We start from the raw sequence: 23706 nt of genomic DNA on the forward strand, positions 1-23706 counted from the left end.
CTAGTCTAGCACTTTTTTCAAGAGTCCCTGCAAATTGCAGGGCAAACAGGTCCTGCACAAACTGGCCAGAATTGGGCCATAGTCTATTTTCTATTCCCCTTTGCTTGGACCTGACTGAGATGTTGCCACTACTCCTATTGCTTAGTACCATCATAATCTTACACTTTCAGCTCCAACACGCTGACCCTGAGGCCTTTAACTCTGCTGTCCTAAGCATACAGTATTTGGAAGGAAATGTCATTGGAAGCAATGGGACTTCCTTCTTAAATAAATCCCTTCAGGCATGTCAATAAGCCACAAGCAAGCAGCAGGAGGGATCAAAGGACGTCCTGCCAAGGGGTGCCTGGAGGACAAGAATTGACACATGTAAGTAAATAGATTGGAAGGGAAATATTTCATGGGAAGATGGATCCTAGGCCTGTTTTTACTTGGCCAGAGTTGGTTTTCTCTCCCTCTTTAGCGGATTCCCACGGATGCACTGGGAGAGATCTCCGTTTTTCACCGCACACACACATACTTTCAAAGGGGTTACAACTCAATATTTCGGTGTGGCTGGCTTGTAAATGGAGTAGTAAATCTGTGAGCTATTTTGTTGGAGTAGTGTTGTCCACTGTAACTTTTTCACAGTGTGGGGGTAGTGAAAGGGGAGTATATATATTGACACACTAATCCTGGACCAGCTTGCCTGGAATGATTAAAGGTCGATTGTAGGCAATGGAATCTACTCATAGATCAGACCGAAATTCCTGAATTTGGAAGCAAATTCCACTAATTCTAATAAATTTCCAAGTGTGCCTAGGATCAGGTCCTTACTTCCAAGTAAATGCTTCTTTAGACAAAGTGAAACATCATGAGTGTAGTCTGTCTGTCTGTCTGTCTGTCTGTCTGTCTGTCTGTCTGTCTGTCTCTCTCTCTCACACACACACACACACACACACACAAACACACACAGGAGTTGGCCTGGCCTTTTTAGTTATCTAATTTATCTTCCATTGTTTCTTCCACCAGTGCTTCCTAAATCATTTTCACTGCCTCTTCCAAACCTAGCAAGGGCCCTCTTATTTCATATACCAATTCTAATTTTGTTCCCATATAGTCCTTTCCGCCTACTCAGACTAGAGTAGGAGGAAAAAGTTTGCTCCCGGAACACATTCCTTCCAGCCCCTGCAGTTCATTCACAAATCAATCTAAGATTACAAACTAAGCACACTTACATAAGGAAAGAGCTCCACTGAACTCAGTGAAACATATTTCGGGGGAAACATTAATAAGACTGGGCTGCAAGAATAGTACTGTAGAAAAAGAACTGTGTGTGCGGGGTGGTGGTGGTGGTGTATTTAATTATTGGTGTGGGTTTTGCTTGGTGTTGGAAATGAAGGAGCCCAATCTCTCCCCCTCCACCTGAAAGGTCCAGAATAGCTTTCTTTGTGCCCTGAATTCAGTCCAGAGTCAAACAGAAGATTCACTACCACGTGCAGATGAAATTAATAGAGATGATGCCATTTATTTGATCCGGTTTGTTTCTCTCTGGGATGCAAGTTCAAGATTGTGAAGGGTCCAGTTATTTGCATTCTGGCTGAAACTGAAACACCTGCAAAAGCCTCTTTGTAACGGAAGACAGCAGAAGTTGTGGAGGGGAGGGGGCAGCAGTGGCAGCAGTGTACCCAAAGGGATTAACATATAAAGTTCAGGGTTAGCGCGGATTCTTTGATTCTGTTTAAATCCCACAGTTTGAGGGCACCTGCAATCCAAAGCTTGGACCAAGTTCAAGCGAGGTTATTCTAAAATTTCTCCTCTAGAGCAGGCACAGGAGCACCGATCTGGATCGGGACCCTAATGTGGGAGGTAGAGGAAGCTTTTAAGAGCTGGATCACACACACACCCGGCGGACTCTAGAGTAAAAATGAAAAGAAGACATAACTGCAGTACACACATTTAAAGTAAGGTCTGTTTGAGCCCTAAGTCACGTTGAACTCAATGGGGCTGGCTTCTGAGTAGATATGCCGTTAGGATTGCCCTGCAAATATCTTTAGTTGGAGGAAAACTCGCATTGATTCCCGTGGAACTGTAAGTAAGCTGCCTTGGCCTTACTAAGCAGCCGCCCACGAACGAGTTAAATCGAAGCACGCCAGACGAACGAGTCTGCCTGTAGATCCAAAGCTTGGCATCAGTCCAACAGAGCGTTTTACTTTGCAAAAAGGTATGGCGGAAGGAAGCCCCCTGGAATAACTTCTTTGACCTTTGTAGTACTTCAGCGTTTTTGTTTTTAAACAGTTGATTTTGTGCGAGGGGGGTGGAGGGTTGATCTCGGGCCTTAGTCTTAATAACAGAGGGAGAAGCCTCACCAGAGAAAAACGGTGTGTCCCTATTCTGAACTCCCTGACTTGGAAGAAAGGCGGCTCACAGAGTTCAGTGGCAAAGGCATTTTAGCCCGGTGACACCGGCCGTAGCTAGACCTAAGGTTCATCCCTGGATCGTCCAGGGGTCAAACCTGTTCATCTAGGTGACACACAGGGGATCCAGTGCTCAGGCAGGGGTGAACCCTGGATGATCCCAGGATAAACCTTAGGTCTAGCTGTGGCCACCTTCATCCTTTGGTGCTAGTGCGATTTCCCCTAACCAGCTCTGAGTCAAAGAAGACCCAGGCCAGGTGCCCGTGTGTGCGTGTGTGTCCCCTCCCCGTAAAATCCGACCTTTCCGGGGGTGGCGGAGCTTTGAGCAGGACACTTCTCGAATTCATCAGACCCTGCTGATCGTTTGTGTTTTGCGTGGTCTCTGTCTGCCACTGCCTAATTCGGCGTGACTCCGGCTTCGCTCCACCATCCCGGACGAAACGTTGAAGCGCTTCGCTGCCTCCAGAAACCTCCTCCAGGCTGCCGCCCTCTCCCTGACACGCTTCCTTGGGAGCAGCGCTCCTGGCCGCCATGCTACTGCCCGGGGCTGCAGGTGCTTAGTCAGTTACACCGGGGCAGGCGCCACCTCGAGCCGCTAATTGGCAGGGAGGCGTCTCTCCCCGGGAGGATACTCACCAGCTTCCCCCACCTCCTCGGCAAGGCTGCAGCCCTGTGGACATGATGGACTCGCTGAGCGAAAGTCCCACTGAGCAAAGCGGGGCTGACTTCTGCGCAAGGACGTGCGAGAGGGCCCGGTTGCCCTGGCCTTAAGTGCGCTTCCTCGGGACAAGCACCAATCCCGTTGAAATCCAGGGCAGCTCCTTTGGAAACGGAGGCAGGCTGGAGAATAATCCGGCCGCTTGCCTGCCAGAGGCCCTTCCGAAGCGTGCTTTCGTTGGACCTTTGTGAATCGCCGTCTCCCAGCCACGAGTCTAGGTGCCACTGCGGCGCGGAGGAGGGATTTCGGGGCTTGGGGAGTGGTGGGTGGTGGGGGTGAGGGCGAATGCCGTGCTTTTAAACTGTCCCCCAAACTGGCTTGGACAGAGGTCCATGGGATCAACGGCATGCCTCTCTAATCGCAACCCAAAGCCAGGTCCCTTCAGGGTGAAGTGTCGCCTCGCAGCCCCGGACACTCGTCGATGACACTTGCCTTAGAAACCAGCGTTCCTTCTGCCTTTGGTTTTCAACGGGGGTCACTTTCAAGACTCGGGGATCTTGGTTATGAACCAAGGGACACCTACCCCGCGCGCTCTGATTATTTCCCCATTTAGCTAGCCTAGCTAGCTTACGTGGCCACTGCAGGGAAGCTGCTCTGTTAGGAGGCCGCGTTGAACCACTTCAAATGTTCCGCACTCCCTTTCTGTTCCGAGGGGATCTTAAGAAGCGAGGGTCTTACTTTGCCGGTCAGGCTTCACTTTCCTCGCTCCCCTGTAGGCTGGCAGCAGCCGGTACGCGCTTCGCTCTTTTACCTTCGAATTGGAGCGGAGCTTTTAAAGGGCCGCGGTATTAAACCCGATTACCTGCCCGGATCTGTTTTCAGTAGCAGCCGAGGGGCATCAAAACCGCCGTTCCCGTTTCTCCTTTGATTTGCCCTGAAATGTGTTGCTCTCCGACCTACCCCAGCTTTGAGAGCTGACTGCAAACCCACCCGGCTTGTTCTTGCTTTTGAAGAACAAGATTGATAGGAAATGGGTTGAGGTTTAAAAAACAAAACAAAAGCAAAACTCTCATCAGTCATATGAGGATTGCAGAAAGCAACCTTCACACCGGGCGAAGGTGTAGTGTATGGGAAGAATGTCTTCTTTTTTGCTGTTCTTCTAGTCTTGGGTCTCTCCCTTTTTGAAGTACTATAAATATATAAATCAATATCTACTCAGAAGTAAGTTCCATAGAATTCAAAGCATACTTACTCCAAAGTAAGTATATGTACAGGACTGCAAACTAAAACGGCCAAAATATGGGCTTTCAACCTGAAAACAAAGAGGATAGAATATCTGTGGGAAGAGAGATTAAAGCAGAATACTGTTTAAAAGAAAAAGAAAAAGTCAGAGTTGTGGTGTGGTTAGCAGTTCCTCTTTCCAGCTTCTCATCCTGCATATTTTTATCCCCCACCTTTAAAAAATAAATAAAAACCTTCCCCCTCAAGAAGGCTGTACCTGGGTTTACTTTGTTGCTACTGCTTATATAAACTCCTCCTTGTAGGTATAACCAAATACTTTCCACAAAGGCGGTGGTTGTTGTTGGGAGCATTTGAATAATTTTGATGAAAAATTGTGGCATCTTAGTTATGGTTTCAAATGCTTGTTTCCACAAGAGCTTGGTTTTTAGTGTTCTAGGGCTGCAGATCAACAATCAGCTTTTTGTAAAAGAGTTCTAGTAAAGTCAAGGACTCAACTGGTTCTGCTCTTAAATAAACTACTGATAAGTTTCCTGGCATTGTTATTATTTACTAGAGCACCTACAATAACCGCATAGCTGCCGCCCACAAAGCCCAAACTTGCTAAGTCAAAATACTTGGATTTGCGTTCCATTCTTAAATGCACTTACTTTGAGGTAGACACTGTTATTTTTCACTAACATATATTTCCAAGTGAGCATGCTTAGGATCACAGCCTTGCACACTAGTTCTAAGTATGTTTACTTGGAAGTAAGTTTTGCTGGATTCAACATGACTTATTTATAGCTAAAGCTCTGCTGGGTAGTACTCATTAGGGCTTGCTTCCAAGTAAGTATATTTAGGATAACACTTCAGTCGCTGTTTACTGGATTGTGAACTGGATTGCCCATGATTTGTTGCCAGTCGGTGGTAATTCTGCCAGTTGCTGCAGTTAATTTCCTTGAGGATCTTTCACTGCACCTTTACAATGCAGAATTATTCATTATTGTAAAATACTAATAATAATAATAATAATAATAATAATAATAATAATAGTAATAATAATAATGCAGAGCATTAAACTTCATTGGGATTAAATCATTTTAAATCTGAGTACTCATCACATCTTCAGAGACAGAATGCCACATACCTCTGCCTAAAATCACTTTGGAAATTCAGGATTTTCTATCCAAATAAAATGCATAAATTAAGTGAAAAAGGAAGAAAATCAACTATAACTATTGGTTACATTTTAGGAATTGTAATAAATAGTATAACTTAGAGTAAGGTAGCAATCTGCTTCCTATTTCAAATAATATTTTTTTTGCTCGTTGAATGGGGTAAAACAGTAAGATCTAATTGTGCTGTGGTTTTGAACTGTTGATATTCCATCCAGCTTGCGTAAAATATATTTTCTATAAACCGAGCAGTCTAGCAAAATACTAGCTATCTCCCCTCAGCAAGTTCTTACTTATCTGTTTAGTCTGTTTTATAATGTAAATGTTTGTGTTTCTATGCTTCTTTTACAACTTGACTTACCAGTTGCTTTCTCCTGGGCCCACAGATTTCTTTTTCTTTAGTGGTTCACTAGAGTTTCCTGTATCATGTTGTAAACACGGAGAATTGAAAATGTACTTTTTCTGGAGAGAGAGAGAGAGAGAGAGAGAGAGAGAGAGAGAGAGAGAGAGAGAGAGAGAGACTGTTCCTCTTGTGTTTGAGGTTTTTATTTGAACCACTAGTATACACATACAGAGAGACATGCATAGTGTCAAATAATATTTCTTTAAAGCGTGTTCCTTTTTTCTTTCTAACACTGCAGTTTATTGACTTCATATAACAATGATTTGTTCCACCACTGGAAAAGTAAAATATTACATCTGGAGCAATATTGGTGGACTGCAAAACTGTTGATAGTGTCTTAAAATAATTTGAATAGGAAAAATAATAATTAGTAATTAAGGGTACAATCCAATGCATTTTTAAATTTTATTTTGGGAGGAAGTCTCTCTGAGGCATGTCTCATTCTTTTCAATAAGTAGGGTTATGACTGGGACAGCTAGATCACATTTACTCAAATATGTCACATTGTGTTAGAGGGGGCTTACTCTCTACCAACTGTGCTTGAGGTCAGATTTATTCCAGATTTATTCATACATAGGTACAGCATTAGGCCTGTTTCCTCTTCAAAAATAAATAAATGAGGGAGCACAAATAATGCCACAACATACCTGGTGAACTGTCTTGGCCTTTCATTCAAGAAGTTTCTAGAAGCTTCAGGTGATGGGGGGAGCCCAAACACTTCTGGCATACTTGCCTAAAGTTTAAGGGAGAGCCTGAACATCTTTGGTAGTTAATTCAGGATGCTTTCCTGAATTGGGCCTTTTAGGCAACAGAGACACGAGTGGGCAGAGATATGGTTTTTGAATTCTGTATACTTTCAGAATTAAAACTGAGTGGCACATTTTACAGTAAAGTTGTGTATAGTTCACTGTGAGAAGGATCTTATGTCCAAGAATTTTTCCTACCTAGTTTGTCCATCCACCTTTGTCTGGTTCCTGCTTCTTTCATAAACATTTGACTAACTTCAATGTGAATGTTTAAAAGAGGGGCACAGGAGGAGGAGAATGTGAAAAAGTGAGTTGATTGTGGCATTCCGTTGACAGAGGAAGACAAAAGATGACTGGGTGGAGGGAAGTAGAATGTCCACGCTAAGCGGAAATTTCAACACAAACAAGCGTTCAGCAGAAGTGAAAATGTTTTTTTAGAAGTTGCAACTTAGACATATGGGCCAAACTCAAGTGGGGAGTGTAACTTCAGATTTAAAAGGAGACATTTTTGGACCTTCAGCAGTTAAGGGCCTTTCAGCACCCTGATTCTAAGTGTGGAAGTAAGAGATTTGGATTTCAACTGGATGCCCATGCAGTTTGTTCATGACTGAGGTGAGAGTATAGAGAGGAGAAGGCAAACCATTTCTAGGGCTGATCAGGAATAGCACTATGATGGGGGAACGTGCTGGAAGAAAAGTAATGACAGAATACGTTTAAAGATTAAAGCAATAAAACAGGAACAAGGGAGGGAAAGTCAAGCACCTCTAAAGGCATATTGTTCAGTTCTGTTAGAGAGGAACTGAGATACAATGTGGTTATATATACACATTAAAATAGTAAGAGGAAAGTCATTATTTCACCAATAAGGGGGAGAGATAAATTATCAAAGATAAATGGAAATGTACAGAAAATACCAAGTGAAGGCAGCAGAATCATTCTTTTGTGTGTCTTCTTCAGCTGATGCCAACATAGCTGCAGTAGCATCTTCTGAGAGCAAGTGCGGCATGATGGCAGCTTTGTACACTCTGTTTTGGCTTTCTGCAAGTCATTGCCACTGCACTTTTGATGGGCAAGGATCTTTACAGCCACCCTTCTGCTTGCCTGGTGAGGCAGATCCATCTTCTCTCCATTGTGTATTTGGGAGAAGTAAGGCTGGGAAACCTGCTTCAGCTGATAGCAAATGCAGGGGGCAGAAGTGTAGGAGAGAGGGCTCTGTAGCCCCTGCATCAAGAGCACAGTCATGGGGAAGATGTACAACTGGCTTCTTTGGTCCCTTAGCAACCTAAAGCCACACCCAATGAGTTGGATCTAGATTTAGACAATCTTAGAGTAGACCCATTGAAACAAATGGGACAAGTTATTCATTGCTAATCTAAGTCCCATTGACTTCAGTGGGTCTACTCTAAGAATGCTTAAGCCTGGATCCAGCCCAGAAAGTCCTTGACAGAGGGACTTGAACCTAGATCTACAGTCAGTCACTACATCATCTGCTGGACCAGACAGAGGTTGTGCTGATTTAGTTGAATCTGTTGTAGGTAGAAGGCCTTTAGGATGCCATATGGGCAATCTCTCCAGTCTTTTGCCACCCCTGCTTGTGTCATCTCTCTCTCTCTCTCTCCAGCCATTTCTTTGCAGCATTATAGCTTTGTACAGAACCACTAACTGGCATCAGAAGTCTATTGCTGGCATAGTAGCAGTGCAGTATGACATCCTAGATTTAGTCACCACATCAGTGCAGGACTCCAAAATGCCACACTACATTGATGTATTCATTCATTTGTTACATTTGTTACATTTCTATACCACCCAATAGCAAGAACTCTCTGTAACAACCAATCATGCCAGTTTTATTGAAATGAAATCATTACATATATATGGGATTTGGGTTTTACTGTGCTCTGCTGTACTAGCTAGTTGTATTTCCATCACAACTTTTAATTTATTCAGTGGGTTGGATCCAAACTAAGTTTGTTCTTAGGTTCTGTTGAAATGAATGGGAAAAATTAGACATCACTTAAGCCCTGTTGATTTCAGTGGGTCCTAAGTGCAACTAATTTAGTCTGGATTCACCTGAATGCTTCCCCACCCACTCCTGTTTTGTACAAGGTGGGTTCTTCATATTAATGTATTTAAAGTTTCCGTATTTAAATTATGTACTGGAAACTCAGGATTTAATCCATTTAATCTTTTAGGTAGTGGCATTAGGAGATGTCCCTGATGGGACCTTGGTCACAGTAATGGCTGGAAATGATGAAAACTACTCCGCAGAACTCAGAAATGCCACTGCTGCCATGAAGAATCAAGTAGCAAGATTCAATGACCTGAGATTTGTGGGTAGAAGTGGAAGAGGTAAGCATTTTTTTTATTATATCAAAATCAAGTCATACCTTAGCTGCTAGACTTAGAAGAAAACTCTGCTTGCAGAGTTCTTTGCTGCAGATCTCAGTCATTTTGTTGTTGTTATTGTAATCATCACTTTCATTTCAGTAGAATTATATTAAGTAAGCAGTTTGAGATTTTCAGCATTTATGAGGCCAATCTAAGTCCACATTGGTGTTGTTGTAGCAAATGACTGCAGAACGTAGAATGTGCTGGCCGAGTTAGGTACCAGTGTGATTTGTATATGATTTATATCTGCTTATTATTTGTCCAATGGTATAGCTACAGAGCCCTGAGAGTGCTCAGATGCATGCATGGAAGTCGCATGTGGGTGGACTGCTCATTCACTTCAGCAGAGGGCCTGTTCAGATGACACCTCAGGTTTTGTGGTTAGCGAAACTGGTTCTATGGGGTTAGCACTAACCACAAGCCATGCTGTTGCACGTCACACTTTAAGCCGTGGTTAGAGCCGCTAACACTGCTGCAGACAGTTCAACTGTGATTAGTGAGTGAGCAGGGTTTAGCAAAATGCATCGCACAAGGAACCGTGAACCCTGCTGCTTAACCAGCAGAGTTTAAGGTGTCTTCTGAACAGGCCCAGAGAAGGTAACTCTTCAAGGAACAAGCCTCACGCTGAAGTGAATGGGGAAGCCAGCTATTGTGTGCATGGAGGTGATCCTGCACGTGGGAATTCACCAGATTAGAGTGTTTGCTTCTGATAGTTTCAGACATGCTCATTCAATTGGCTATGATGTTATAATCTTATGGCAAATGGTGGCCCCTGGGTGCGTATTGGAGCCTTCTGAAGCAATAGGATCCTATTGAGTTGGAGTAATATGTTCTGTGATTAAGGTTTTCTGAATATATGGTATAATCTATACATTTGTGCTGAAGCACATAAATAATAGTCTCACACTCACAAGTTATACTCATCATATAGAGAATAATAAACTGCATAGTTATGGATTACGCTTCATCATCCAAAAGAACTAAAAAAACCCTTTCTGTTGAATTCATTTTTACTATAGCAAGAAATAATGTTTAACTATACTACTTCATGTAGAACAAATTAATTTGAAATAATTTTACATTTCATTCATATTTATGTAATAAATTTAAATGATTTTCTCTGACTACTCATGCAGATAACACTTATTTGTAGTTAAAGGGTTTTAAAATGAAGCCCATAACACACACTAGTACACTTTTATAAGTAAAGATATAATGGCCTTTAAAATATTTCACATTTACTGCAATATAGATAACTTATCTCTCTATTTCTGGCAGGGGCTTAATAAATGAAATTATTGAAATTATAGTGACAAAAAAATAAGACATTGCTGGTTAATGCTTGGTGACTGCTAAAAAGAGCAAATCCAGACTGTTGTATATTGTAACATTGGTGATCTTCTATTGAAAGCATTTTAAATCAAATTGTTCTTCATTAATTTTCCTGTTTAAGAGCCTCTACAAAATTTCAGTATGCATTTAGCTTTGTTACTGTAGCTTCAGCTGGGTTACTCCTAACACTGAGGTTAATAATATGCAGAATGACATATTGGCATCCTCAGCTTAAATATGTTGACTTGGAAGTAAAATTCCTTTATTTCAGTGGAAGTACATGTACACTAGTACTATGGTAATAGTTTGGGTTCAATACAGACTTATATTTGGAGTAGATCAATTAAAATAAATGGGACTTATATTAGTCATGCCTAATTTCAGTCCCATTGATTTTAATTGGTGCAGTCTGCGTAAGTCTGGCTCCAACCCTTTTTATTTTGTGTATAAAAATGCCATATGTATCAGTGGAGGTACAAGTTGGGTTTCCCTCTTCAGTAAGGAATGGGGATCTTGTGTTCATAATAGTTGTGATGAAGGAATTGTTTTAACTATTACTCCATCATTGTCCAGAAGTAAATGCTGAAATTCTCCAGTCTGTGGCACTGGTAAAGGTATATTTCCCTTGATCCAAAAGGAATCTATGTAATGGTTTATACAGTATTTTCTCTCTCTTTCTCTCTATGGGACAAATTTCAGCCAACCATATCTATACATTTGCATGGACAAACATTATTTTATTTAATACGTTCATATCCTGACTTTTTTCCTCTTTCAAGGAACTCAGGCTTATATGAGCCTCCTCCTCTTCATTTAATCCTCACAACAACCCTGTGAGATAGGTTAAGCTGAGGGTCACGGACTGGCCCAAAGTCACCCACTGAGCTTCATGGCCGAGTGGGGACTAAAACCCAGGTCTCCCCTATCCCAGTCCAATACTCTAACCACTATACCACACTGGCTCTTATGTGTAGACATTCGTGGATATGGTCAACAGCAGTTCCCATAACAGTGGCAGCTGGAAAAATGATGCTGCCATTATGGGAACTGGTGATAGACTTATCTGTGATAGTGAGAACTAGGCATTATGGTGCTCTTCAAATGCTCATCTGGCTGAGGATTCTCTCCATGTGATAGAGAGAAGTAGGCACATACACACATCCAACTTTTATATGGTAATGTAAGATCTGAGTGCTCTGTACATGAGCCAATATGTGCGTACATTTGATTTAGACAATCTTCCCCATTTTAAGAAGAATCTCCTAAAATCAAACATTCAGGTCACACATTACTTTATGTGCAGGATGGTGGTGGTGCATGCCTGCTCCTCCCTCTCTGGAGAAGATTCTCAGTTTGATGAACGACTAAATTGACCCTATGTTCACATGAGCACATGCCTGAGGGAGACTAGGACAGCACACATGGCAAAGAAACATTGCATGAATTGGCTCCTCCTGGTTTCAAATATAATTTTCGAAGATTGTATAGCTGCACTGATTCTTGCTCCCTACCAATGTGCTGACTATATTAGGACTGGGATTCGTCCTTTGATTTGTAACAGCAGACGTTATTTGATTTTTCTAAGAAAGCTCACTTTTGTAGACCTTTCCTTCTTTTCTGAAATGTGTTTGCTGCATTTTTAGGCTGATATGCAGAATTAGATGGCTTTTAAACTTAGCTGAGTTTCTTCTGTGCAGAAGATAATTGCTGGGGGAGAAATATCTGCAGTTAGAATTGTAGCTTGGTGATGCTAACGAATGATAATAATAGGGTAAAGCTGAGAAAATTATATCCATTTACTGAAAACATGAGTGATGCTGTAATGTATAAAAGGATCAGTCATTAAACATGTTCAGTTGTTATATGGAAGGCTGCACCTTTTCAGTAAATGGAATTCTCATTATGATTCAAAGTGTTTAGAAAACATTTTGAAGATTTAAATGTAGCGCTGGCAAAGTGTTTGAGAAGCTAATAAAAACAGGCCTGCACTTTGGTAGCTGGCTCTGTGTGTGAAACTCGAAATCATAGTCTATGCAGTTTCCAAGGTCAGAATGGGAAAGTCAAGGAAGAAACAGGAGCTGTTTAGAAGAAAATCATAAGTCCTTTATTTTGCTAATTCCATTCAGTCACATACAGCACTGATGACTTATGTACAAAAGCAGACATGCAAATAAAGATTGACTGTACTTGTCAGGTTAAGTTTAAGGAAGAGATAATCTTGGAGGCATTGCATGCTAACTATTCAGGTCTGAAGGTTTTATTTCTATGGACAATACCAATTTTGAGTGAGTGACTAATATATGCTTTTGTTTATTCATACAATCCTGAACTGTTTCCTAAAGGTGTGGCTATTTGCATTAGAGTGCATGGTTTCTGCTATTCTTTTATTGCATTGGCTTAAAGCATGAGGACTAAGCTAGTTGCGTCAAAGGTCACGAACGCTACCTTCTGTTAGAGCTGTGTGATGTTTATGTGCATATGAAGCTAGCTGCTCAAAAGCAGTAAGAAGAATAAGCAATATGTAAAACGTGATCCAAAGGATGACTGAAAATTAGGTATGTGCATATGGTTTTTGGTTTGTAACTGAAATTAGTTGATTTCATTTGCTGTGGAATTAAAACTGTGTTGGATATTCTGCTTTTGATTTCCAGTAAAATCTAGGGATTTCCATGAAGTGGAAATTTCACCTGAAAAATTCTTAGGCCATGTGAATATCCCATTTTTGTCCATCTTAATCAGCAGTGTCATTTCCCATGGTTGTTACTTCCTCCTCCTCCCAGGATTAGTTACATGGGTGATCCCACCCAATCAGTGATCCTTAATAGTGAATGTGATGATGTCACAATTCTAGGTAGTCAACCATATTTTGGTTGCATGATTATGCCACTGAAACCAGTGAGGCCATTTAGAAGAATAAGCTCTTTTTTATACAAAGAGTGCTGAAAAATCGTCAACAAAAGAGGCATTTTTTGGCACTGCCAAAAATGCTAATGGGAAACAGTGGGTTGTTTTGGCTGAGCCCTGTGTGGAGCTGTCTAGAACAATTTTAAGCACGGGCAATGCAAGTTCATCTCTCTCTTTCAGTGTCTCACAGACATATTGCTAGCCTAATGTTCCATAGGAGGTGATAAATCACAACCACTGTACATTTCCGTATAATTTGAATAAGCTTGTCAACTTTGGTGACACTTGAACGAGCCCAAGTAAGTGGGTTAGTACAGCCCAGAAAAAAATCCACAGAACTTACTAGCCTGCAAAAAATGTTTAGTAACCTTCTGGGGGTTGAACAAGGAGGGTCAGAGAATTCCATTCCTCTTGCAGCAGCCCTCTGTATTTCGGTGCAGGGTGCCTCCTTTGGCAGTCAGCTTGGTTTCTGTGCTGAGCACAGAGGAGAGATGGAACAACACATCCAGGGCCAGCATCATGGGTAGGTATCTCCAGGCACCTGCCAACAGCCCACACCCCAGCAGGGGCCCACTGACAAGAGCCCCCTGGAGTTGCTTCTCCTCTTCACCACTGCAACCTCCTTCTTCACATCTCTCTCACTCTGACAGTGGTGGTGGTGAGAAGGAAGAGCAGATGATGCCACTGTTTGCTTTCTTACTAGCTATCAAGCAAGCAAGTGGTAGCAATGATTTGAAAGAGGAGGAGGAGGAGCAATAGCAGTTCTTGATAATGGTGGTGATAATGGTGGTGATAATGGCAGATTCATTGAGGGAGGAGGACCATTGAAGGAGCCTTGTTCAAGGGCCTCCCAAAACCTGGGGCCAGCACTGAACCCATCCTTCCTCTGCCAGCCAGCTCATCCACCAGCAGGCAATTCCTTGTTGCCCATGGCTACCAGGCTAGTGCTTCAATACACGGCTGGTGTCAGTCCTTTCCCCTTGTTAATCTGCTTTCCACTGGCAATTTGCGGAACTTTTATATCTATGTACACATGTTTAGTGTATTTGAGAAAATAGCTGTATTTTTACTGTAGCAAATGCATATTACAAGTTCTGGATCATATCTACTTGTATAGCTAAACTGCATTTTACATTTAGCTTTGAAACAGTTGGCTTTTCTGCTCTTGCTAAGCATAGAACAACCCCCATTATTTTAGTCACCCCCATCCCCTCTTTATCCCCCCCCCATTTTGATCAATTGTCTATGTCACCCTATTTAATTTGCCCAAACTTTAGCTTACTGGGGGTAGGGTCGAACTTTAATGTCATTGAAGCTTTGTCCCACTAAAATGTGGACCTAGGGCCACATTTGGCTCTTGGCTTAATTCCAAAAGCCCTCCTTAAGTGATCAGTTCACCAGTGGAGGCTCGTGGCTCCAATGTCAATGGGGCAGTGAATCCGTTCTGAGTTTCCATTCTGAGAAGCTACGGATAGGGTAGCTTCTTTAGAGTTTTGACTGGTTCTGACTGAAATCCAGAGCAGATTCACTGTCCCACTGATTTTAGAGGTGCAGCTTCCAGTGTAGTTCAAGCCTCTGACAAACTATTGGGGTGTTAGAGAGAGGGGGGGCATAGAATGTGGCCCCCAGCAGCTTACCCATCAGGGAATGACTCCTTTGACAGGAAACAGGTTTCTTATCCCCACACTAAAGTCAATGGATTTAAGCATAATTGGCTACAGGATTATTGGTGTAATGTTTTGGATGTGCACCATGTGTTTTGGAAACATTAGATGTTTCTGTGTTCCATTCAACCTTAATGTATTTTAAAAGTGACTTTATTCTCCTCATATTAAACCCAAAAGATGAGAATAGATTCTTGGAAGCAAAGATGTTGAATATGACAGTTTTGGCTTGGCTTCCAGTACGAAACAGCTCTGCTTAGAAATTGGCAGAAACTTGCAATTCTCACCCTGTTTAGCCTATTACTGGTAAAACCTGATTTTCTATGTTGTACTTTTGGCACCTCAGTCCCTAAACACTTACCTGGAAGTAGGTTCCACTGATTTCAATAGAACTTATATTTAAGGAAGTGTGCTCTCTCTCGCTCTCTCTCTATTTAAAGCTGTTTAGCTCTATACTGTTTAGCTTCACCCTACCCAGTGCCTGTTTACACTTCCCTGTGCCTGTTTGCATTCTCTTTCCCTCCTTATTGTTTACTACAACTTTATTAGATTGTAAGCCTATGCGGCAGGGTCTTGCTATTTACTGTGTAATCTGTACAGCACCATGTACATTGATGGTGCTATATAAATAAATAAATAAATAATAATAATAATAATAATAATAATTGAATTAGCTGAAGAACTGTTTTTAAAAATTGCTCAAATAAATGTTTACGCAGAAGTAAGTCCATTTCAGTTCAGTGGTGCCTATTCCCAGGTAAGTGTGCATAGGATAGCAGCCTTAGTTTCCAGAGGTTTTAACTTCATCTTCCTTTACATAGATTTCAGAACCAACTATTTATTACCTGTGCATTGCATCTCAATCATGTAAAAGGTAACCAAGGTACATGAGTTACAATGAAATAAACCATTGTGAAAGCGAGCCTGTCAAATCTCAGCAAAATACCTGTTTTGGATAGAAAATTTTTATTGGTCACTAGATGCTCACCAACATCTTTGTAGAATAATCAATCCCCCCAAAAGCTACCTGCCAACTGAGTGTTACATTTTCAAAATTTTTGTCAAGTTGAAAGCCCTTTTCGATTCCTAAAGAGAATAATCACTAAATACAGTATGATCCCTAATATATGAGCTTCCATTTCTCTGCTGCAAAATCAGCCCCTGGTTTACGTGATAGAACAATGCAAGAGCTATGCAAATTTTTAATAGCCAACATGATTATTTAGATCCACTGTATTTCTCCAGTATAAACTGATTTTTCCCTTTTTTCTTTTTTAATTAAATAAGCAAATAAACTAATTAATAAATGTGCTGTATGATCTTCATTGGTTGTTATGATATCCAAATGCTCAAAGCTGAAGCGGGCATATATTGTTGTAGGTCCAGTTGTGATGTATGTTGAATAAATCTCCACCATATAGCATAAAAAGATAGTGGTTCTGTTTTTCCTTAGATTAGAAGCAAGTCATGAGTTATTTTTTCTGATATTGCCACTGACCATATATTTCAGTACCATGCTGATAAATTCATATTGTCCAATTTTCCCCACTCCTGTGTAATTGTCTGGCAAGCAGTAGTTAATAAAAATAATAATAAATCTTTACATTTCAAACTTACATTAGATCCTTTGTATATTGATAATAATAATTCTGGATCATTACTCCTTTCTCTAGTAATAACTATCAATTCTTTATGTACTAACATAAAGAATCCCTGTATATGTGGACAAGTTCATCATAAATGAAAATACGTGCCTTTTACCCTCTCCAACATAGGGGACTACATGTTGAAGTAATATGTGCTAGCTGTATTGGCGTTCGATACCATCTATGTAGTATTTTCAGAGAAGTTTCTAGAATAGAAATTGATATTGATTTAAATGATCTATTATTCCATAATTTATTCCAGCTAATGTCATCTAATTCCCTTCCAAAATCTCCTTCCCACACTTCCTTCAAGCCCACCATCAAACCCACCTGGGTGTCTATTAGGACGGCATAAACTAAAGATAAATTCCCTTTCCTCCTATCCCTACCATTAACATTGCTTGTTCTGATCCTGTTAAAGTTCTGAGTGCATGTGTCTTTATGTTGGGGTCTCTGAGGGAGTGATGACTACATAACTTTGTGGAAAACTACTCTTGTTTGTACCGATGTCTGGCTACATGTACTTTTCTTTATTTATCCCCATACTGAAATAAAAGCCAAATTACCACAAATATAGTCCCTGTGTATAAAGAAGCAGGCTTGAAAGGCAAAGGAAAAAGATTAAAATGTACTTATGCTTCCTTTAAAGGGTGGGGTGGGTGTTGTCAGTGGCTGAATGCTAATGTGGTCTATTTCACATGTGGTCTACTTCACAGAAATTCCAAGCTTGTGGTTTTTCTGCCACAGCAGTTTTCCTCTCTCTCTGTGTGTGTGTGTGTGTGTGTGTGTGTGTGTTTATATGCAGTATGTTTCACTTACTTTCAACAGCACATGCTTCATATGGAAAATGAAGCCAGCCCACCCACTGTTTCTCTTCAGTTTGCCAGGAGCAGGTGAGACCATGATGAGAGCTTCAGCTACTGGGCAGTGTAGAAATGCAATAAATAAACCTACCATTTCCTTTCTTTCATCCTGAAGAATGTTGAGGAAGGCCTGGTAGCTGCCAGTCTAGAGTTAATGAGATAGAGGCATGTGAGAAACAAATACATTTGTACTGAATTATTATAAAATAGGTTTACAAATGAAAGAACCAAGCCAACAATTTTGTAAGGAATAGATGCCAGGTTGAGTTTTTTCCAATCTGACAAACAAAATGAAGGAAGAGTCTGTACCACTAGCATGAATATGCTTGAATAAAATATGCAGAATGTAGTTCTAGAAAGATGCATCACAAGAGGCATGGTGGTTGCTCAAGATCGTCTGGTGCTGAAATTTGAAATTTCCATAATATGTTTATAGCCACAAGGTCTTGGTTCATTTCCAGATTCTAGTTGCTAGTTCTGGCTTCATGGTTGCAAAAGTTTACCTGCGGCATGTATCTTCTTTGGTTAAGGACATAAACATTTGCTGCTTATTGAAAAAATGCAATCCATTTGTTAAGATTTGATAGGTGAATATGAATTCAATTTATTTCCATATTCTCTTGACTCCGTATTCTTTTAGAATTCAGTTTAAGGAGTTACTCAAAAGACACAGAGTCAGGGGAGGAAGGGAGACATTGTCTATTCTGTTCAGTGTAAGGAAGTGTAAAGTGAAGCATATTGAAGCAAAAAATCCTAATTTCACATATATTCTGATGGCCCTGGACTGATCAATTTTTTTTCTTTTTCTGCATTTCAATAACCTATAAAAATACCCCCTTAAAATGCTAAAGAGATATGAAAGAAATCATGTTTCCCAATTGATTGATTGATTTAAACAGCTATTTAAATATATAGAGCACCACCCAAATAGTATGTATGTATGTAATGTTTTACACAACCAAAAATGATAGAGATCTAGCAATGTTGCTGGATGTATAGGTGGCCTCTGTGGCTCTAAGCTCCTTTAATCAGTTTAGGCTGATGTACCGTGACGCTATCTGGAAGGAGATAGCTTTGGTACAGTTATCCATGGTGTGGTAACTTCCTAGTATATTTAATGTTTAAAGCCATAAATAACTTGGGATCAGATTATCTGAAGGGGACCTCTTCCTGTACATATTTATCCAAAGTCTGAAGTCATCTTCTGAGGCCCTTCTCCAGATTCCACCAGTGAAGGTGGTAACCACAGAGATGGCCTTTTCAGTAATGGCATCCTGATTTTGGAATGCCCTCCCCAGAGAGTCTCACCTGACACGTAAGTGTATTTTTGGTGCCAGGTGAGGAGCTTTTTATTCTCAGGCTTTTCAGTACATTTTTTTAAAGTGCTTTTTAGATCCTTGCACTGCTGTTGGTTTTACTTTTATTTTACTTTTGTTTAACAGCCGCTATTCTGTGCCTGTTTTAATTTGTTTTAGATTTTACGTCAGGTTTTATTGTTGTTGTATTCTTGTATTTTATGGTTTTTAGCTCTCTTTTGTGAACCACCCAGAAAGCCTCAGCTATTCGGTGGTATCGAAATGTAGTAAAGATAGATAGATAACAAGGTACCATCCCAGCAATCAGCAATGTGTATCCCAGCAATGTGTATCATCTGCTTTATACATGTAGTCTTGCATTGGATTCTGCTTCCCACAGGCAAAAAGAGCAGATCTCTAAAGATCAACTTTCTGTATCTGAAGTTCAGCACTGGGTGCAGCTGCATGCAGATATGCAGACCTAGACATGCAGGTGAAGGTGTGTCATTCCAGTTATTTCTTGATCCATATCTGTCTGGGAACTCTGCACATGGCTTCCCCCATGCAAGCCTTTATGTGCAAGCCTTCATTGTATATGACTAAATCTGTATTGTGGCTATGGTTCGCAGCTTGGCTAGCCAAATTCTGTGCTCATCTTCAGAAAGTAGTCTAAAACAACCCATTCATCAGTGGATGATCAGTGAATAATCAAGTTGACATTGCCTAGTAGCATGGGCCTTTTTTGTATGTATGGACCACATGAATTTGAAATCATTGACTGGGAAGCTGAGGAACTAATGTGTTCCTGAAAAGATCCCACTGAGTGACAAATGAACTGTGATCCTTTGCCTTTCTAGAACATGCATGAGCAATACAATCAAAGGCATAAGTTGGCAGCTTGTGTATTCCTTACAAATGAAATGTTGTTGTCTTACCTTGATTAAAATTTGGTATGGACACCAGGGCCAAATTGACTCACAGATGATATTTGGGGCATTGGTTGGGTTTCCTGATCGAAAAGCTTTAAATTAAATCTGTTCAGTTTATTAATCTTGAGTTGTATGTCTTCTGTTTTCCTTCTTGCCTCTTCTCTGCTAATTTTCTGAGTCTGTCCATTCTTGATCAATGATAGAATTTCAAAGGATAAAATCCTCAGGACTGCGCTGATGCACTCCAATACAACTCCTTTTCTTGGAATAGGGAGAGTGAGCCTGTGTTATTGGAGTGTCCTCAAAGGGTAGCTGTGCATTTTTTGTGTGGGTGGCAGTAGATACTGCTGTGGGTTTTATGGTTATGCTAGTGTGATGGCTTACAGAGCATACAGATCTTGGGCTTCATTGCAGGAAATGCATTCCAGTTCCCCTCCAATCCTTGTCTGTCTTGCTTGAACAAATTTGTATGTCTTGACTTTTCAGTGGGTGAAAAGAATTGGATGTAAAAAGAGGAAATTATTTGTGCCATTTTGTTAATTTAGGCAAAGTGTAAGAAGAAAACCTTACTCTATATGTTTACAAACCAATAACTTTATAAGCATATACACATTAACAAAGTAAGTGCTAATGATATTAATGAATTTGGAATCAAAGAAGGAAAATGTAATTTCACAGATGAATGCAGTGAAAGGCTGTAGCATTCAGATACATTAGCAAAATATGGAGGGCTTTTTGATTTTCAAATACTTGAAGGCAGGTTGTAATAGAGGTTTGTTGTGAAACTATGAAAAGGGCTTTTTGGTTTTCAAATACTTGAAGTCTGTGAAACTATGAAAAGTGTGGAGAGATTGCAGTGTTGTTATTTTGTCTCTCACTTTTTCTTACAATCCTTGAAGACAGAGCCATTGATTTAACTGATTTGGCAATAGGTTACAGACAGATAAGTAAGTACTTCTTCATATCACTCATGGTCTTGAGCTTAAATGTCTTATAGACGGAGTGGATAATGTAATGAACATTAGGCCTATCCATGACTATTAACCAAGGTAGTTTAATGGACCTTCCATATTCAGAAATAGCATATCTCAGTCTACTGGATACTGGGGACCAAACAAGATGATGGTCATCACCATCATAGCCTCCATGTTGCTCTCCCAAAGACATCTTGCTTCCCACTATAGAGGCTGAGGGTTGGATTCAGGCCTAATCTACACCAAGCAGGATATTGCATTATGGAAGTGGAATGAAAGTGGTATATAAAAGGCAGCAACCACACTAAGCAGGATATAGCAGTATGAAAGTGGTATATGGTATGTGTCAATGGACCCATACTGCTATAAAGCAGTAGTGTGGCTCCTGCCTTTTATATACCGCTTTCATAGTAAAATATCCTGCTTGGTGTAGGTTAAGCCAGAATTGTACTTAGAGTTTGTTGTTTATTCGTTCAGTCCGACTCTTAGACCCATTAAAATCAATGGTACTTTTATGTCATGACTACGCACAGTCAGACTGATATCAATGGATTTACTCTGACCTAAGTTTGGATCTAATCCAGAATGCTGGACTTGGTGAATTTCTGGTCTGATCTAATAAGCAGTCTAAGGCCACAGCTAGACCTAAGGTTTATCCTGGGATCATCCAGAGTTCGCCCCTGCCTGAGCACTGGATCCCCTGTGTGTCACCTAGATGAACAGGTTTGACCCCTGGATAATCCAGGGATAAACCTTAGGTCTAGCTATGGCCTAAGTGAGGTGATATCATCTAGAAACTGATTAAAATTCTCCTAGCCCTATTTAACCATGCCTGTTTCTTTTGTGGCATTTTACTAAACCGATCTACATATATATCAAATGTAAGAATACAAGCACTGCCTCTTACAGTAACTCTTTTAAATGCTTTAGAACTCTTTTAAATTCACATTTATTGCTTGCGCTTCTACAGCAGGACTCCCTAACCAAAGTGTCAACATCCCTATATATGTTTTCGTTGACCAACCAGTATGTCAGAGCTGTTCTGCCTACGTACAAACATCTTTCCCTAAACTGGGAATAAAAGGGCTTATCCACAAATAATGGCCAAGATCTTTTATGCTGTACCAACCAGATAAATTCTCCTGGGAAGGCACATTTTGCCACGTTAGTCTCAGAACTGCTGACTGCAACTGTGAGAATCTTAATCATGAAAAGTGACTTCTTCTTTTTTAATTTCCTGTCTCTAGGCATACTATAAGGGTAAACAGATATCACGCCAAATGCTGAGCTGCTACCCTAATACCAATAACAATAAATCTACTTGTTTTTCGTTGTGCTGGGCTGTGCTTGCACATTTTGTTTTAACTGAGGCTTAGGAGGATGAGTTAGTGTGGTATCTTCCAACTTTTTTTTTCTTATTTTGTGTTATTGTAAAAGCAGCTCAGCTTAGCAGGTTCTGTGTTTATGAAAACCCAAGTTACCTCACTGAATCAATAGGCTACATAGTCTGCTTAAGCAATGTCGGCTTCTTTTGGTTTTACTTTTGATCCGCATTTTGTGTGCCTCCATGGTGAAGTCATCTTCTAGAGCCGATCTGCCTGGGAAAAATAAATACCACCCCAACAGCAGCTGCTGACCTGTAGTTAAAAATAGGACCATTATGATAAAATAATTAGTATTTTGGCTACAGGGAGGTGTTTAAACTAACATCTGTGCTATGATAAAGAATAACACTTTCGTTTACATACTTGTGTTTTTTAGCAAAGAACCGGGCCCAGTTGAAGTTATTGTTTTTAAAGCAATGCCAGGAGCACAACGTAATTCTGGGATGATCAAGCAGCAGCCAATGAAGCAATTTTGTCTAACCTCCTGGACAATGCTACCATTTTTTATCAAGAGATTTTAACCTTTTGCCCAGAGATTCACTCTTAACAAAATTAACATTGCTTTCAAAGGTTGTGTGTTCAACACACACACACACGGGTGGGGGAGTGATTTTACAATGTGAAATGCAGTTATATTTCACTTACACATGGGCAAAGTAGATGAAATGTATATTTCACCTGCTAATTTATATGTAGATACAAATATGGAAATAATATTATTACATAGGAATACAATAAATCTCACTGTAGTAGGGAAGTCTATGACCAGACTGTGACCTATGTGCCTTCTGCTCAGGTGGCTGTCAAGGCTGTAGGGGCTGCTTCAAGGCCCATACTCTCCCTTCTTATAGTTCTTTATTTTTAAATCACCCTTGGAACAGACTATCCTTTGTAAAGGAGGGCATATAGCCATTCTAGGCCTGCTATAGGCTTCTTGCTTCTGCCATCTTATCCATAGCCATGCAGCCCTTATTGCTAGCTGTGGCATCAACATTGTTGTGACAGGGTAAGATTCTGTGTGTTAGGCCTGGGCCAAGCTCATCAAGAAGTCATGGAGACCTGGACCAGCTGGTGGCTCAGATAGAGTGCAAGCAAACAAGGATCCAGTTGAAGATAGTGAAGTTTGAGACAGGTCGGTGGTCAGGTTCTGGAGCAGGCAGACAATGATCCAAGGGAGGGAGTGGGAGGAAGCTGGGGTAGAAAGAGGGTCAAGGTTCAGGACAGGCAGATAAAAGGTGAGGCAAGGCAAAAGGAGTTTATTCAGCAGCTTATCTCAAGGACGAGAAGTCAGGACTGGAGCAACAATAGGACCAGACAGGCCCCAGTTGGTTGCTCCGGAGGTCTGGTTGGGTTCTCTGCATTGCAACAGTACTGCTTCTTTGAATTGCAACAGAGCAATCAGGGGTGTTGAACCTTGTCCCCATGGACCAAATTCAACCCACCAGAGGTCCCAGTCTTGCCTACAGAGGTTTCCCTCCCATGCCCTGTCCTTCCCTCATGCTCCCCTCCACAGGCTGGATTCTGGGTGAGATTTTCCACAGGGATGGCACCACTTGCTGTCTGTTGTCTGAAGAGCATGAAGGATCACACCTCCATGCCCCAGCCAAGTCAGGTGCTTCCTTTATGAGTCAACCCCATTCCAGGGGAATCTCACCCAGAATCCAGCACCTTGTCAACCCCGCCTGGAGGAGCTATTTCTTCAAGTGCCAGCTGAATCCCTTGACTTTGCC

At 41.0% G+C, this 23706-nt stretch overlaps 1 protein-coding gene across 2 annotated transcripts in view; it reads left to right on the plus strand.

Moving 5' to 3' along the window:
• RUNX1 (RUNX family transcription factor 1) overlaps window positions 1–23706 on the plus strand; it is a 211268-nt gene that overhangs the window by 119334 nt on the left and 68228 nt on the right. For both annotated transcript variants that reach the window (XM_063127570.1, XM_063127571.1), the window contains one exon: window positions 8789–8945. In XM_063127570.1, coding sequence (XP_062983640.1) covers window positions 8789–8945 — 157 coding nt within the window. The remainder of the gene's footprint in view (window positions 1–8788; window positions 8946–23706) is intronic.

The sequence above is a fragment of the Elgaria multicarinata genome, chromosome 5 (assembly GCF_023053635.1).
Source record: "Elgaria multicarinata webbii isolate HBS135686 ecotype San Diego chromosome 5, rElgMul1.1.pri, whole genome shotgun sequence".
Taxonomy (NCBI): Eukaryota; Metazoa; Chordata; class Lepidosauria; order Squamata; family Anguidae; genus Elgaria; species Elgaria multicarinata.